Source organism: Aplidium turbinatum, chromosome 16 (genome assembly GCF_918807975.1).
Source record: "Aplidium turbinatum chromosome 16, kaAplTurb1.1, whole genome shotgun sequence".
Classification (NCBI taxonomy): Eukaryota; Metazoa; Chordata; class Ascidiacea; order Aplousobranchia; family Polyclinidae; genus Aplidium; species Aplidium turbinatum.
Window position 1 is genome coordinate 892,496 of NC_137487.1, and position 18,845 is coordinate 911,340.

At 37.6% G+C, this 18,845-nt stretch overlaps 1 protein-coding gene across 1 annotated transcript; it reads left to right on the forward strand.

Annotated features, from left to right (window-relative positions):
- The first annotated feature begins 6,983 nt into the window (after positions 1-6,983).
- Positions 6,984-8,355, forward strand: LOC145785878 (protein FAM200C-like). The gene is made up of 3 exons (XM_082597581.1): positions 6,984-7,464; positions 7,534-7,611; positions 8,273-8,355. The coding sequence occupies exons 1-3, from the start codon at positions 6,984-6,986 to the stop codon at positions 8,353-8,355; spliced, it is 642 nt and encodes a 213-aa protein (XP_082453707.1).
- The last annotated feature ends 10,490 nt before the right edge of the window (positions 8,356-18,845 follow it).

Here is an 18,845-nt window from a genome sequence, read left to right on the forward strand (position 1 = left end):
GCAAGCTCTTGGTGGGGCAGACGAAGGAAACGCAAGCAGAATGGTTTAAAAATGGGGTAAATGTCTTACGTATTTAAAAAAAAATAGAGATTTTAACGTTTATAGACGCCTTCAATTAGGCGTCTATAAAAATATTTTTCCGAAATATTTTTCGGAGTTTTATTTTTGAATCGTGTTCTGAATTAAATTTCTTTTCCAGGGATGGCAAGCTCGTGGTGGGGCAGACGAAGGAAACGCGAGCAGAATAGTTTAAAAATGAGGTAAATGTCTTATGTATTTAAAAACAAATAGAGATTTTGACGTTTGTAGACGCCTTCAATTAGGCGTCTATAAAAATATTTTCCCGATATATTTTTCGAAATTTTATTTTTGAATCGTGTTCAGAATTAAATTTCCTTTCCAGGGGTGTCAATTTCGTGGTGGGGCAGACGAAGGAAGCGCGAGCAGAATAGTTTAAAAATGGGGTAAATGTCTTACGTATTTAAAAATAAATAGAGATTTTAACGTTGATAAATGCTTTCAATTAGGCGTCTATAAAAATATTTTCCCGATATATTTTTCGGAATTTTATTTTTGACTCATGTTTTGAATTAAATTTCCTTTCCAGGGGTGGCAAGCTCGTGGTGGGGCAAACGAAGGAAACACGAGCAGAATGGTTTAAAAATGGGGTAAATGTCTTACGTATTTAAAAATAAATAGAGATTTTAACGTTTATAGACGTCTTCAATTAGGCGTCTATAAAAATATTTTCCCGAAATATTTTTCGGAATTTTATTTTTGAATCGTGTTCAGAATTAAATTTCCTTTCCAGGGATGGCAAGCTCGTGGTGGGGCAGACGAAGGAAACGCGAGCAGAATGGTTTAAAAAAGGGATAAATGTCTTACGTATTTAAAAATAAATAGAGATTTTAACGTTTATAGACGCCTTCAATTAGGCGTCTATAAAAATATTTTCCCGAAATATTTTTCGGAATTTTATTTTTGAATCGTGTTCAGAATTAAATTTCCTTTCCAGGGATGGCAAGCTCGTGGTGGGGCAGACGAAGGAAACGCGAGCAGAATGGTTTAAAAATGGGGTAAATGTCTTACGTATTTAAAAATAAATAGAGATTTTAACGTTTATAAACGCCTTCAATTAGGCGTCTATAAAAATATATTCCCGATATATTTTTCGGAGTTTTATTTTTGAATCGTGTTCAGAATTAAATTTCCTTTCCAGGGATGGCAAGCTCGTGGTGGGGCAGACAAAGGAAACGCGAGCAGAATGGTTTAAAAATGGGGGAAATGTCTTATGTATTTAAAAATAATTAGAAATTTTAACGTTTATAGACGCCTTCAATTAGGCGTCTATAAAAATATTTTCCCGAAATATTTTTCGGAATTTTATTTTTGAATCGTGTTCTGAATTAAATTTCCTTTCCAGGGATGGCAAGCTCGTGGTGGGGCAGACGAAGGAAACGCAAGCAGAATGGTTTAAAAATGGGGTAAATGTCTTACGTATTTAAAAATAAATAGAGATTTTAACGTTTATAGACGCCTTCAATTAGGCGTCTATAAAAATATTTTCCCGGTATATTTTTCGGAATTTTATTTTTGAATCGTGTTCAGAATTAAATTTCCTTTGCAGGGATGGCAAGCTCGTGGTGGGGCAGACGAAGGAAACGCGAGCAGAATGGTTTAAAAATGGGGTAATTGTCTTATGTATTTAAAAATAAATAGAGATTTTAACGTTTATAGACGTCTTCAATTAGGCGTCTATAAAAATAATTTCCCGAAATATTTTTCGGAATTTTATTTTTGAATCGTGTTCAGAATTAAATTTCTTTTCCAGGGGTGGCAAGCTCGTGGTGGGGCAGACGAAGGAAACGCGAGCAGAATGGTTTAAAAATGGGGGAAATGTCTTACGTATTTAAAAACAAATAGAGATTTTAACGTTTATAGACGCCTTCAATTAGGCGTCTATAAAAATATTTTCCCGATATATTTTTCGGAATTTTATTTTTGAATCGTGTTCAGAATTAAATTTCCTTTCCAGGGATGGCAAGCTCGTGGTGGGGCAGACGAAGGAAACGCAAGCAGAATAGTTTAAAAATAGGATAAATGTGTTATGTTTTTAAAAATAAATAGAGATTTTAACGTTGATAAACGCCTTCAATTAGGCGTCTATAAAAATATTTTCCCGATATATTTTTCGGAATTTTATTTTTGAATCGTGTTCAGAATTAAATTTCCTTTCCAGGGGTGGCAAGCTCGTGGTGGGGCAGACGAAGGAAACACGGGCAGAATGGTTTAGAAATGGGGTAACTGTCTTACGTATTTAAAAATAAATAGAGATTTTAACGTTTATACACGCCTTCAATTAGGCGTCTATAAAAATATTTTCCCCATATATTTTTCGGAATTTTAATTTTGAATCGTGTTCAGAATTAAATTTCCTTTGCAGGGATGGCAAACTCGTGGTGGGGCAGACAAAGGAAACGCGAGCAGAATGGTTTAAAAATAGAGGAAATGTCTTACGTATTTAAAAATAAATAGAGATTTCAACGTTTATAGACGCCTTCAATTAGGCGTCTATAAAAATATTTTCCCGAAATATTTTTCGGAATTTTTGTTTTGAATCGTGTTCAGAATTAAATTTCCTTTCCAGGGATGGCAAGCTCGTGGTGGGGCAGACGAAGAAAACGCGAGCAGAATGGTTTAAAAATGGGGGAAATGTCTTACGTATTTAAAAATAAATAGAGATTTTAACGTTTATAGACGCCTTCAATTAGGCGTCTATAAAAATATTTTCCCGATATATTTTTCGGAATTTTATTTTTGATCTGTGTTCAGAATTAAATTTCCTTTCCAGGGATGGCAAGCTCGTGGTGGGGCAGACGAAGGAAACGCAAGCAGAATAGTTTAAAAATGGGGAAAATGTCTTATGTATTTAAAAATAAATAGAGATTTCAACGTTTATAGACGCCTTCAATTAAGCGTCTATAAAAATATTTTCCCGATATCTTTTTCGGAATTTTATTTTTGAATCGTGTTCAGAGTTAAATTTCCTTTCCAGGGGTGTCAATTTCGTGGTGGGGCAGACGAAGGAAACGCGAGCAGAATAGTTTAAATATGGGGTAAATGTCTTACGTATTTAAAAATTAATAGAGATTTTAACGTTGATAAATGCTTTCAATTAGGCGTCTATAAAAATATTTTCCCGATATATTTTTCGGAATTTTATTTTTGACTCATGTTTTGAATTAAATTTCCTTTCCAGGGGTGGCAAACTCGTGGTGGGGCAAACGAAGGAAACGCGAGCAGAATGGTTTAAAAATGTGGTAAATGTCTTACGTATTTAAAAATAAATAGAGATTTTAACGTTTGTAGACGCCTTCAATTAGGCGTCTATAAAAATATTTTCCCGAAATATTTTTCGGAGTTTTATTTTTGAATCGTGTTCAGAATTAAATTTCCTTTCCAGGGATGGCAAGCTCGTGGTGGGGCAGACGAAGGAAACGCGAGCAGAATGGTTTAAAAATGGGGTAAATGTCTTACGTATTTAAAAATAAATAGATTTCAACGTTTATAGACGCCTTCAATTAGGCGTCTATAAAAATATTTTCCCGAAATATTTTTCGGAATTTTATTTTTGAATCGTGTTCTGAATTAAATTTCCTTTCCAGGGATGGCAAGCTCGTGGTGGGGCAGACGAAGGAAACGCGAGCAGAATAGTTTAAAAATGGGGTAAATGTCTTACGTATTTAAAAATAAATAGAGATTTTAACGTTTATAGACGCCTTCAATTAGGCGTCTATAAAAATATTTTCCCGATATATTTTTCGGAATTTTATTTTTGAATCGTGTTCAGAATTAAATTTCCTTTCCAGGGATGGCAAGCTCGTGGTGGGGCAGACGAAGGAAACGCGAGCAGAACGGTTTAAAAATGAGGGAAATGTCTTACGTATTTAAAAATAAATAGAGATTTTAACGTTTATAGACGCCTTCAATTAGGCGTCTATAAAAATATTTTCCCGATATATTTTTCGGAAATTTATTTTTGAATTGTGTTCAGAATTAAATTTCCTTTCCAGGGATGGCAAGCTCGTGGTGGGGCAGACGAAGGAAACGCGAGCAGAATAGTTTAAAAATGGGGAAAATGTCTTATGTATTTAAAAATAAATAGAGATTTTAACGTTTATAGACGCCTTCAATTAAGCGTCTATAAAAATATTTTCCCGATATATTTTTCGGAATTTTATTTTTGAATCGTGTTCTGAATTAAATTTCCTTTCCAGGGATGGCAAGCTCGTGGTGGGGCAGACGAAGGAAACGCAAGCAGAATAGTTTAAAAATGGGGTAAATGTCTTACGTATTTAAAAATAAATAGAGATTTTAACGTTTATAGACGCCTTCAATTAGGCGTCTATAAAAATATTTTCCCGAAATATTTTTCGAAATTTTATTTTTGAATCGTGTTCAGAATTAAATTTCCTTTCCAGGGATGGCAAGCTCGTGGTGGGGCAGACGAAGGAAACGCGAGCAGAATGGTTTAAAAATGGGGTAAATGTCTTACGTATTTAAAAATAAATAGAGATTTTAACGTTTATAGACGCCTTCAATTAGGCGTCTATAAAAATATTTTCCCGAAATATTTTTCGGAATTTTATTTTTGAATCGTGTTCTGAATTAAATTTCCTTTCCAGGGATGGCAAGCTCGTGGTGGGGCAGACGAAGGAAACGCGAGCAGAATAGTTTAAAAATGGGGGAAATGTCTTACGTATTTAAAAATAAATAGAGATTTTAACGTTTATAGACGCCTTCAATTGAGCGTCTATAAAAATATTTTCCCGAAATATTTTTCGGAATTTTATTTTTGAATCGTTTCAGAATTAAATTTCCTTTCCAGGGGTGGCAAGCTCGTGGTGGGGCAGACGAAGGAATCTGAGGCAGAATGGTTTTAAAATGGGGTAAATGTCTTACGTATTTAAAATTAAATAAGGATTTTGACGTTTTGACAAATTGAAAAATTGGAAATTACAGAAAATAATGGAAAAGACCTGTACAAAAATAAATTCCTTGTATTACATTTGTTTATTAAGTTCTGTATTGTTGTAAGGTTTTCCCACCGCACCTTTGAGGCAACCTTATACGGTCGTTAGGTGTTTTGTTAACGCAGGACCTGTCGCCAGTAGCCATATTACACCTGCTCATACAGCACATCTTGAGTAGTGCAAAAAAATTGTACAGAATAGTTAATGCTTTATCAATATTGAACTTTTCAGAATTTGACAAAATGATGTGTAAATTTAAGAGATCCTAATTTGAAATCTTAAATTTCTCTAGAAAGCGATTATAGGCTATACATTTCGAATGGGTATTTTTTTTAAGTTTTAATAGATTACTGCATCTACAATGATTTGATTTAGAAATCACTAGGTTTGTTTGTCGTATCCAGACTTACACCTGGTGGTTGAAGATTTGGATTAAGTGGACACGAAAGCAATGAAGCCAATCTTCGTGTCCACTTTCAGGCATGCTTTTAAGTGTCCTGCCAAAGACACACCCGCATGCTCTTGAACGGTGTCGAACCCGGTGCTCTTTCGATTGCCTTTCCAAGTTCTCACCACTCGGCTATGCAGCCGACCTCACCACTCGGCTATGTAGTAGGTATCAGTTAATGAAGAATAATTTGTATTCTCTGAGCACAACATAAACTTCTAAACATTTTTTCAGCAAATCGAGTAGGATGCTGCGGATTCTTTTGCTATATTCAGTCTTTAGCTTTTACGTAGAAAAACAAGTATCCGCGATCCTGTATTACCTTTGTCATTTCGCAGAACGAAATACATCGAACTTTTTGTCATTAAATTCCCAAACTACATTGGTTCCTTCTAGACAATAACAAATGTCATGGCCGTTTTCCTTCCCTTCACCAAAATGTGCAATGGCACTTACGAATTTGTAATTACATTCAACGCCATTTGCATCCTCAAGAGTAAAAGTTTCATCTGCTGTGACACATCTTTTGGATTTGATTACACCAGTATTTCTACCTAAAGACAGAACCAAAACTTTGGGGAAACTAAATATTTGTTTACTCGTAGTACAGTTCACACTTGTACATTTACAACATGGTGACATTTCGTTGTCAACGAGCAAGTTCTTTAGATATAAGGATAAAAGATTATTTTCTGAAATCCAGTGGTACATTGGTAGAAACAATACTTTTTCGTTATTTCTATGAAGCTCACTTTTTGAACCGCATTCAATACACTGGTGATACGTGACGTATTCCAATGCCAATGTTATATCAGACCGCTCTAATAACAATGGCAATGACGATTCGCTAAAAAATTCGGCAGGGTCATGTTGCAAATCCAGTGGAAATTTACTTCTTATATCATTCAACGTGTTTTTAAGTAGTTTTTCTTCTACGTTTCTGTTAACAATAAGATTATGCATTATAAGTTACCTACATTTACTAAGCCAGGAGGAAGATTGCTATTAGGAGTTCCAGATAGCGCTTGCGTTTGTATAGCGTTTGATAGCGTTTGTAACGATGTAATATATCATCCAATGTCGATAGGTTGTGAAAAAATCAACATCCAAATTTCTTTGGTTAAGCTTTTCATCGCTGTTGTTGCAAAGAATATCCGCTGTCATGTAAACGGCCACTCCACAAGTAGGCTATTGTTGTCTGGTTGCATCAAGATGTGTTTAGTGTCTACGGCACAATCGTCCTTACATAGCCCGTAATCAACCAAGACATTTAATAAACAATCTACGCCGTCACGAAAGAACTTTGAAACATCACTGGACATGCCATTGTTTAATGCAGCGATTCTTAAACTGGGGGGCGCGCCCCCCTTGGGGGGCGCAAAAGGTTCACAAGGGGGGCGCGAGCGATGTCAAACTATGTGACTAAACGTCGCGTAATGAAATTTTGGGGTCGTAATGAAATAGTTTAATTTAGTCTAGTGCCGGTAGGTTGTAGTCTTGCCATGGTTGTAGTCTTACCAGAGCTTACAGTAATCATACGAGCCGTCAACTTCGTCAAAACCAGTGCTGTCAATACGAGACTGTTTACCAAGCTGTGCAAGGATATGGATTCGAACCATGAGACTCTCCTCTTCCATACATCTGTTCGTTGGTTATCGAAAGGTAATACGTTAGCCTGCGTGTATGAAATGAGAGATGAACTGATGCTATTTTTGGAAGCTCATGGGAAGCAAGATCTCTTTCTGCCATTTTCATCAGAGAAGTTTCAGCTGGAGTTGGCATACCTCGTGGACATTTTCGAGGCCCTCAATAACTTAAATCTGCTCTTGCAGGGCAGAAATACTAACCGGATTAATAGCTATAATTCCATTCGAGCATTTGTGGCAAAGCTGGGGTTGCGGCACCGCCGAATACAAATAGGAAATGCAGCTTCATTTCCCAACCTAGATACTGCACTTGACAAAAAGCAACTTGAACTGGAAGGTGAGCTTAAGGCTGAAGTGGAGGCTCACCTTCAGCTTTTGAAACAAGAATTCGAACGCTATTTCCCAGACTTGAGTGACACCGACCTTCCAGAATGGAAGATGACAAGAAATCCCTTTCGTGTTAACGAAGACATTCTTCCCGATGGTTTGCAAGAGGAATTCTTGGAAATAAAGTGTAACTCCACTGCAAAAGATGATTATGAAGCAATGCCACTAACTGATTTTTTTGCACATATACAAGGGAGTGGGTAGCGTGGCGATACGCACACTTCTTCCGTTTTCGTCCACTTATCTGTACGAAAGTGGCTTTTCTACACTTTTGAACATAAAAACAAAACATTGAAACAAACTTATTGATTGTGAAGCCGATCTGAGGCATCATCAGCTACAAAGCCTCGAATTAAACTTTTGGTTTCCGAAAACAATTACATCCCTCACATTGATGAAAGCTAAATATAAATTCCTGTAGTCATTACACTTTAATGTTTGCTAATTTTGTAGTTTGGTGGGGCGCAAGTTTGGATGGCACGTCAAAGGGGGGCGCGGCTCAAAAAGTTTAAGAACCCCTGGTTTAATGAATCATAGCAATGTAACAACTCCTTTTGGATGGAAAAATGTAACAAGCGAAAATGACCATTGCACAAGAAAGGCAGAAGAACGACGGGTCGCAGTTTGTCCTCGTTTTCTATCATGGCCGTTTTGAAAAATTTTATTGACTTTACGGGTGTTCCTTGAAGAAGCTTGCTTGTGGAATCGCAGTCTAAAGCCCCTATGGCGTTAATGTTGCTCGGTTCATTGACTTTTAGCAAAATGTAAGCGTCTACCAGACGTTTGCTTAGCCAACCAACGGCCGATGGATATGTATGGTGCTTTTCCAATTCGCTCTTGATTTTCCTACAGGGGTTATTACACGCCGTAAGTAAATCTAGCCAAGACACTTCGTGGTTTTTGTCTATTACGAGAGCGGTATCAGATAAACAGTTACGATTTATTGCCAAACCGTGCCACACCTTTGTTGAAAATTCCTTCATGTACCCGAAATCTTTTTTTATAGCAGTCCAAAAGTCATTTATCCGTTTGTCATCACACATAGAGGTTGCAAAAGCAGTGTTTTTATAAACAGCCGATGTGGACATGGAGTCACTTATGACATTGCCGTATCGAATATGCTTTTTTGATTCATGTTAGTGTAAAACCCAGTTGAACGACGTTTTTTTGGTTTTCTAAATTTAGAAACTACCAGACTAGTGCAATGGTTTGACTGATCTTTCAATGTTTGGTCGCTTTTGTTTTTGGAAGAAATGTGAGGTTTTCTGTAACCTTGGTGGATATAATGTGCAGAGTATATTTTTTCACTAGTTCTGATTTCATTTTCATATTGTTCCACAAAATTATCGATACTTACAACTCGCTTTCCTTTTAAATAAATTTGTTTCAAATCCCAAAAATGCTGCTCAATGATTCCTTGAGTTAAGTTATCCCGAGAAATATATCTTAAGTCGGAAGAAATAACATTTTTAAACCAAGAGGAATACCGAAAGTAGAGTTGATCATTTGGGCATTGATGATGAGACGAATGCCGGGATAAGTCTCCCAGAATTAGCTGCGAAGTTGTACTAATTCGACTTAAAACAATTCGAATGAGTTGGGAACAAAAGGTTTTGTCCATATAAACATTTTTGTGCTTTAGCTTTGAATTGCAATGGTTAAGGTGATACCGGTACGAAAAGTTATTAGAATCTAAAAAAGCGACAAGTCGGTTATGGTAGCGTAAGTAAAATGGAGATTTCAATTCTTGTTTTTGATCCTCACGCATGCTGGTATGAAAATGGTCAGTCAGGTCGTTTACATCAGTTTCTTCAATTTCATTTGTTACTTTTGATTTAGTTTCGTAAGGTTTAACGCCTTGATGCAGTCTGTTAAAATGATAGTCCACTTGAAAAGACGTTCGTTCGCAATTGGTTACCCAATGGCAGCAATGGCGAGTGGTTAGCGCGTTGGGCTCACAGTCAAAAGCCTGCATGTTCGACTCCAGCCACCCGCACTTGCTGTTGTTTCTCTAGGCAAGAAACTTTACGATAATTGCCTCTACCCAGTGATCGATTTCGAGTAATGGGTAGTACCAAATTTAAGTCATAAGTAAAGTAGACAACCGGAAACAGACATTGCCGTCGGCTGCAGCGTGGGTCAGGTGTACGTCGGAAGGCGTAGGCTACACCGATGCATAGCGCTCAAGTCCACTTTCCCGCAATGCAGGATAAAGATAAACAAACAAATAATGCTTTCCATTATTTCGTCCAGTTCACGCAGGGTTGTACATGCAAATAACAACGAAATCCAATGCATTGCAGTCAATCTGTGTTGTTTATGTTTGTAATGTTTTTTTGCCATAACTTTAGCTGCACGCATGGCATGACTTAAACAATTGTGAACGAACGTTTTTTCTAAGTCGTACGTTATTGCCTTGCCTGTAACTACTGTCCAGCATCTGTTGTAATAATCTAACCTTGTTTCATTGCACATAGCACTTAATACAGCATTCCACATAGCCATGGAACCGTCAATCATCATTAATGCCGACTTTTTTACTTTCCCGCAAATTTTTACAATGTCCATTAAAAATTTTCTCAGAAAACTCCGTATACTCTCAGAATTATGAGTTGTTGCGATGTTTGTTGCCACCGGAAGCGCTGGACCCCCGGTGTATGGGCTTCTCACTAAAAGCGAATAAATTTGAAAGTCTTTTTCACCTTCTTGTTTTCTGACTATACTTCCAGATGCGTCGAAATAAACTACATCATTGGGGCATAAATCCCGATAAAGTTTCACTTGTGCATTTGAATACATTGTAACGCCTGGTGGATGTGTAGTTATTTGTCTTATACAGGTTCGATTTTTCTTTTCAAACTCGTATCTCAGGCGATTGATGTTATACATCCAATTTTTTGAGTATCTATTGCAAAGCTTACCTTCACTTTTTATATTTCTCAAAACAGACGAGGCAGGAGCAAAGTTATACGCTCCGTAAAATAGTTCATCTTCAGTTAAGTCATCTACCAACTTTCGGCCAACTTCGCTAGGATGTTTACATTGTAATTGTTCCATAAGTAATTTACGTTGTTCTCCTGCGACCGGCCTTCGTTTAACGCAATGCGATTCATGGCTACGCTTCCCTTCACACTTACGACTATTTCAACTTTATCAACGTACGAAAATATACGAATGGTTTCCTTTACTGAGCATTCACAACAACGCGAGTGCTTGCAATACATGTTAGCATGGCCATTGTAAAATTTTGTATCGCCGCTACTTAGAGACTCAACTGCTGCTGGTTCTACCAAATAATGATTTCTGAAACAAAAAACACATCTGTCATAAATTTTTCTAACTTTTTTGCATATACAGGGTGACCCAAAAAAAACGGGCCCCAACTATAATTAGGCCCCGTTTCTTAGTGTTTTGTCCGAATGAAATGAAACTTTGGTTATAACTAGTTTATTATGTTCAAAACATCACATCAAAACACTAGGGTCTTTGGCCTTTTTTTCTCCGTTTTACAGCATGTGTTTTAGATGGCCTCCATTTACCTCCGTGCATTTCTTGAAGCGCAGCACGAAGTTGTCCATGACGTTCTTACAGACTGACTTGGGAATGGCTCTCATGTCCTACCTGATAGCTTCCTTGAGTTCCGTGATGGTTCTGGGTTTCCCTGCGTACACTCTGTCCTTAAGATAGCCCAAAAGGAAAAAATCTGGGGGGCTTAGGTCCGAGCTAAGGGGTGCCCACTCAAAATCAGTCTTGGGACTGATCACTCGGCCTCCGAAGTTCTCTTTCAGCCAATCTCGGGACAGGTTTGAGGTGTGAAAACTTGCCCCGTCTTGCTGGAACCACAACTTGCTCAGAGGCGACGGGTAGAGGGTCTGGAGCTCACTCTTGAAGGTTTTGAGGACCTCCACATACCGCTCCTTGGTGACTGTCACTGCTGCGCCAGATTCTTCGATGAAGATTGGTCCGATGATGCCTCTGGCCGAGATTGCAGCCCACACTGTGCACTTAGGAGAGTGCAGGGGCTTGGTGGCTACTTCAGTGGGTCTGGAGGACCCCCAGAAGATATTTGTCTTGGAGTTCGCCTTTCCGTCAAGATGGAAGTGGGCTTCATCTGAGGTCCAAAGGAGGTTAAGGAAACCTGGTGACTCTCGATCTTCTCGAGCATCTTGACTGCCATAGCGCTCCTCTGCTTCTTGTCTGAGGCTGTAAGGGTCTGCATCGTCTGTATTCTGTATGGGTGGCAAGCCCTGATATCGTTCACCAGCACTCTCCTGCAAGTCTCACGGGACATACCGAGAGACTGACTTCGTTTACGCACAGAGCGTTTCGGACTCTGCTGGAGAGACTCCCTCACACTTTCGACCAGCTCGGCTGTCCGCTTCTTGGGACGTCCCGAGTGGCCTGGACGGTTCTCACTGGCAGCGTTGAGGTTCTCCACAGTCCCATACTTCTCGAAGTGGTCCACCCAGTTCTGAATTCTACGTTTGGATGGAGCCTTTTCACATTCGAACTGATGCATGAAACTGTGCTGGGTTTTCTTAAACGAGCTTGTTTTGTAGTAAAATTTAACACAGTGTATTTTTTGTCCCAGCTCCCACTGGGGTCTTGGTGTACTTACGGTTGTTGATTCTGCCATGTCGTATAAAATAAGGGCAGTCGGTGAAGAAATAAAGGAGATATGACAAAGTGTACGCGGGGCCCGTTTTTTTTTGGGTCACCGCGATATAAACCAGATGAAAATCTATGCGCAGTGCGACTGGAAGTCATTTCTTTCCATTCATCTAACGCGAGGAATAACGACTTACTATCTATGTTAACCAATTCACAACGTCGTTCACGCTTTTGCGATACTGGCTCTTTAAAGTCCCCTAACTCCTTCAATGTTTCATCAGAAATCCAAGGTTTCTGATTTTGGGAGCATCTAAAAATGCTACCTTCATTATCATTTACTCCGTTTGGGTCATTATTTTTGTTTTTTACATCAATAAATATTTTTTGGCGATCAACTTTTAGGCCTACATCATCTTCAGCTTTGTCATCAGGTTTTAGATTATCTGTTTCATTTAAGGTTTCATCAACTGTGACTTTTACATCAATAAATTTTTTTTATTATTATTAACTTTTGCTTTTAGATCATCAATTTCGATTATTTTGTCAGTTTCGGTTTTTAGGTGATTAGTTTCGTTCTTTACCAAATTGTTGTCGCAGTTAGATAGAAGTAAGTTTGATCTATTATTATCAGACAATTGTAAATCATCAGAATTAGTTGGAGAGGCAGATTTACTAACGTTACAGCAAAGCAAATCAGATTTCTGCTGGAAAACTGGAGGTAAGACATTTAAATGTTGAATGGGTTTGTTGCTTACACAACAACAAGTTTATGACAAAACACGGAATTTGAAGAATGCAACACTATCTGTTCACCTTCGCATACAAGATGACTATTAGCACAATTCCATTGTTTTTCTGTTATAGCTAATGCCGGACTATTTGGTGAGAATATGCAGCGAGGGTGAAACCATTTCAAGCAAGTTCCACAGCACACATATAGAGATCCGTCATTAGGCTTGTTACATATGCAGTAGAGAAGATTGTCTTCATGATTTTGTAAAGAAATGTCACTTCGATAGGCAACAGAAACAGTTGTTTCGTTTTGATCTGGGTTATTCTGTTGACCAACATCGCAAAACTTTTGCGCACCTAGCGTTGAGGAGATATGTTGAGATGTCACGCCTTTCGCTATATTTTTTTGTTTAGAAGAAACATATAGTAGTTTTACCGATTCCCTAAAGAAGAATCACGATGCCATCTAGATTTAATTGTTCTCACTTCAGAGCGAAAAAAGGAAGCAGGCCAATGATTTTCCTTTAGCATTGCTGCGACACATGAACCAGGAAGGTAGTCATCGCGAGGGAAGTCGTCCATATGCTTGCTGATGGAATTTGCTAATTCAATATCTAACTGAGAGGGCACAGTTTGTGATATCGAAGCGGAATTTGTTTTAAAATGATCTATTAAGTTTTTATTTTTTCGACAAAACGTCAACAAATATTTCTCTCGTTTAGAAGCAGCACACTTTGCACGAAAACTCGAAGACGTTAAAGGGGTATTAAAGGAAAAACCTGACTTGGCGATTTTCCACGTTCTTTGTGTTTAACATGCTACCATAAAACGATTTTCAATAAAATTTTGCCCCATTGCGGTCTGACCACCATTGTGCGCGTGCTTTTGTCAGAGCTTTCAAAACGAGATTGGCCTGAGCAACGAAGCGTGCGACTGTAAAGAACGTCATAAAGTCTAGCAATCAACCGATCACGCAATAATTGTTACTGCGGGCGATTTGACTGTAGGCTATGTATGTATTTACATCAAAACAGCACATTTTAACATCAAAACAGCAGACAGTTTGCTCAAAACATCAGATTGGTAACGTGGCTTTTGTTATTGCTGGACTTTATGACGTATTCTTGAGCTGTGTTTGCACGTTTTGGTCATTTTGAAAAAAATGAAAATAAATGAAACACTGGACTTTGGGCCTTGCCAGCGCCATTGAAAACAAATTTTTTTGGGTAATTGTTTTTGAAATGTATTCTTGAATGTTCAGTTTACTCATTTTAATGCTTAATTCCGGTTTGAAATTTTCCTTTAGTATGCCTTTAAAAACTCTACACGGTTTGATTTGTTTCTCAGGGAATGCAAATTATTTTTCGCTAAATACCTACCAATTTCATTTTGCCGTTTGACTTACTAAGTCATCAGAAGCACCTCCAAAGTTCATTGTCAACATTTTGCTGTTACGTTTCGGGAAGGTGCTCTCTTGGCAAACTTCATCAAAATGAAATAACGTTTCAAGTGGAGAAAACCGATTTTGCGAAACAAAGCTTCGAGTAGGATTACAACTGGCACCACGCGTCCCTGTAACAGACCTCACACCAGGACCGGCAACACTCATGTTTTTAGCAGACCTCACAACAACAGGACCAGCACCACTCGTACGTGTGTCAGACTTCAAAACAGCACCAGAATAGGTACCACTCGTACCGGAAGCTGACATCACAGCACCAGGACCGACATCACTCGTCTTGGTAACTGACCTCACAACAACAGGACCGGCACCACTCGAGCCTGTATTAGAATTCATAGCACCAGAGCAGGCACCACTCGTACCGGAAGCAGACATCAAAGCACCAGAACAGGCACCACTCGACCCTGTACAAGTACTCACAACAACAGGACCGGCACCACTCGAGCCTGTATTAGACTTCATAGCACCAGAGCAGGCACCACTCGTACCGGAAGCAGACATCACAGCACCAGAACAGGCACCACTCGACCCTGTACCAGACCTCACAACAACAGGACCGGCACTACTCGTCTTTTTAGCAGACCTCACAACAACAGGACCAGCACCACTGGTACATGTTTCAGATTTCATAGCACCAGAACAGGCACCACTCGTCCCGTTATAGACGTTATAGACGCCTAATTGAAGGCGTCTATAAACGTTAAAATCTCTATTTATTTTTAAATAGTAAGACATTTACCCCAGTTCTAAACCATTCTGCTTGCGTTTCCTTCGTCTGCCCCACCACGAGCTTGCCATCCCTGGAAAGGAAATTTAATTCTGAACACGATTCAAAAATAAAATTCCGAAAAATATTTCGGGAAAATATTTTTATAGACGCCTAATTGAAGGCGTTTATAAACGTTAAAATCTCTATTTATTTTTAAATACGTAAGATATTTCCCCAGTTTTAAACCATTCTGCTCGCGTTTCCTTCGTCTGCCCCACCACGAGCTTGCCATCCCTGGAAAGGAAATTTAATTCAAAACACGATTCAAAAATAAAATTCCGAAAAATATTTCGGGAAAATATTTTTATAGACGCCTAATTGAAGGCGTCTATAAACGTTAAAATCTCTATTTATTTTTAAATACGTAAGACATTTAACCCATTTTTAAACCATTCTGCTCGCGTTTCCTTCGTCTGCCCCACCACGAAATTGACACCCCTGGAAAGGAAATTTAATTCTGAACACGATTCAAAAATAAAATTCCGAAAAATATTTCGGGAAATTATTTTTATAGACGCCTAAATGAAGGCGTCTATAAACGTTAAAATCTCTATTTATTTTTAAATACGTAAGACATTTCCTTCATTTTTGAACAATTCTGCTCGCGTTTCCTTCGTCTGCCCCACCACGAGCTTGCCATCCCTGGAAAGGAAATTTAATTCTGAACACGATTCAAAAATAAAATTCCGAAAAATATTTCGGGAAAATATTTTTATAGACGCCTAATTGAAGGCGTGTATAAACGTTAAAATCTGTATTTGTTTTTAAATACGTAAGACATTTCCCCATTTTTAAACCATTCTGCTCGCGTTTCCTTCGTCTGCACCACCACAAAATTAACACCCCTGGAAAGGAAATTTAATTCTGAACACGATTCAAAAATAAAATTCCGAAAAATATTTTGGGAAAATGTTTTTATAGACGCCTAATTGAAGGCGTCTATAAACGTTAAAATCTCTATTTATTTTTAAATACGTAAGACATTTACCCCATTTTTAAACCATTCTGCTCACGTTTCCTTCGTCTGCCCCACCACGAGTTTGCCACCCTTGGAAAGGAAGTTTAATTCTGAACACGATTCAAAAATAAAATTCCGAAAAATATATCGGGAAAATATTTTTATAGACGCCTAATTGAAGGCGTCTATAAACGTTAAAATCTCTATTTATTTTTAAATACATAAGACATTTTCCCCATTTTTAAACCATTCTGCTTGCGTTTCCTTCGTCTGCCCCACCACGAGTTTGCCACCCCTAGAAAAGAAATTTAATTCTGAACACGATTCAAAAATAAAATTCCGAAAAATATTTCGGGAAAATATTTTTATAGACGCCTAATTGAAGGCGTCTATAAACGTTAAAATCTCTATTTATTTTTAAATACATAAGACATTTACCCCATTTTTAAACCATTCTGCTTGCGTTTCCTTCGTCTGCCCCACCACGAGTTTGCCATCCCTAGAAAAGAAATTTAATTCTGAACACGATTCAAAAATAAAATTCCGAAAAATATATCGGGAAAATATTTTTATAGACGCCTAATTGAAGGCGTCTATAAACGTTAAAATCTCTATTTATTTTTAAATACGTAAGACATTTACCCCATTTTTGAACCATTCTGCTTGCGTTTCCTTCGTCTGCCCCACCACGAGCTTGCCACCACTGAAAAGGAAATTTAAGTCTGAACACGATTCAAAAATAAAATTTCGAAAAATATATCGGGAAAATATTTTTATAGACGCCTAATTGAAGGCGTGTATAAACGTTAAAATCTCTATTTGTTTTTAAATACGTAAGACATTTCTCTCATCTTTAAACCATTCTGCTCGCGTTTCCTTCGTCTGCCCCACCACAAAAGTAACACCCCTGGAAAGGAAATTTAATTCTGAACACGATTCAAAAATAAAATTCCGAAAAATATTTCGGGAAAATGTTTTTATAGACGCTCAATTGAAGGCGTCTATAAACGTTAAAATCTTTATTTATTTTTAAATGCGCAAGACATTTCCCCCATTTTTAAACCATTCTGCTTGCGTTTCCTTCGTCTGCCCCACCACGAGCTTGCCATCCCTGGAAAGGAAATTTAATTCTGAACACGATTCAAAAATAAATTTCCGAAAAATATTTCGGGAAAATGTTTTTATAGACGCTCAATTGAAGGCGTCTATAAACGTTGAAATCTCTATTTATTTTTAAATGCGCAAGACATTTCCCCCATTTTTAAACCATTCTGCTTGCGTTTCCTTCGTCTGCCCCACCACGAGCTTGCCATCCCTTGGAAAGGAAATTTAATTCTGAACACGATTCAAAAATAAAATTCCGAAAAATATTTCGGGAAAATATTTTTATAGATGCCTAATTGAAGGCGACTATTAACGTTAAAATCTCTATTTATTTTTAAATACGTAAGACATTTACCCCATTTTTAAACCATTCTGCTCGCGTTTCCTTCGTGTGCCCCACCACGAGCTTGCCATCCCTGGAAAGGAAATTTAATTCAGAACACGATTCAATAAAATTACAAATATATTTCGGGAAAATATTTTTATAGACGCCTAATTGAAGGCGTGTATAAACGTTAAAATCTCTATTTATTTTTAAATACGTAAGACATTTCCCTCATTTTTAAACCATTCTGCTCGCGTTTCCTTCGTCTGCCCCACCACGAGCTTGCCACCCTTGGAAAGGAAATTTAATTCTGAACACAATTCAAAAACAAAATTCCAAAAAATATATCGGGAAAATATTTTTATAGACGCCTAATTGAAGGCGTCTTTTAACGTTAAAATCTCTATTTATTTTATAAGACTTAAGGCATTTACCCCCATTTTTAAACCATTCTGCTCGCGTTTCCTTCGTCTGCCCCACCACGAGCTTGCCATCCCTGGAAAGGAAATTTAATTCAGAACACGATTCAAAACTAAAATTTCAAAAAATATATCGGGAAAATATTTTTATAGACGCCTAATTGAAGGCGTTTATCAACGTTAAAATCTCTATTTATTTTTAAATACGTAAGACATTTACCCAATTTTTAAACTATTCTGCTCGCGTTTCCTTCGTCTGCCCCACCACGAAATTGACACCCCTGGAAAGGAAATTTAATTCTGAACACGATTCAAAAATAAAATTCCGAAAAATATATCGGGAAAATATTTTTATAGACGCCTAATTGAAGGCGTCTATAAACGTTAAAATCTCTATTTATTTTTAAATACAGTACGTAAGACATTTACCCCATTTTTAAACCATTCTGCTTGCGTTTCCTTCGTCTGCCCCACCACGAAATTGACACCCCTGGAAAGGAAATTTAATTCTGAACACGATTCAAAAATAAAATTCCGAAAAATATTTCGGGAAAATATTTTTATAGACGCCTAATTGAAGGCGTCTATAAACGTTAAAATCTCTATTTATTTTTAAATACGTAAGACATTTACCCCATTTTTAAACCATTCTGCTTACGTTTCCTTCGTCTGCCCCACCACGAGTTTGCCATCCCTGCAAAGGAAATTTAATTCAGAACACGATTCAATAAAATTACAAATATATTTCGGGAAAATATTTTTATAGACGCCTAATTGAAGGCGTGTATAAACGTTAAAATCTCTATTTATTTTTAAATACGTAAGACATTTCCCCCATTTTTAAACCATTCTGCTTACGTTTCCTTCGTCTGCCCCACCACGAGTTTGCCACCCTTGGAAAGGAAATTTAATTCTGAACACGATTCAAAAATAAAATTCCGAAAAATATAT

Excerpts from the sequence above, each read along its gene's own strand:
- LOC145785878 (XM_082597581.1), top strand. The coding sequence starts at position 6,984 with ATGGTTGTAGTCTTACCAGAGCTTACAGTAATCATACGAGCCGTCAAC. Across the intron at positions 7,465-7,533 it reads AAAGCAACTTGAACTGGAAG|ACTTGAGTGACACCGACCTT; the intron begins GTGAGCTTAAGG and ends GCTATTTCCCAG. Across the intron at positions 7,612-8,272 it reads CGAAGACATTCTTCCCGATG|CAAAATGTAAGCGTCTACCA; the intron begins GTTTGCAAGAGG and ends ATTGACTTTTAG.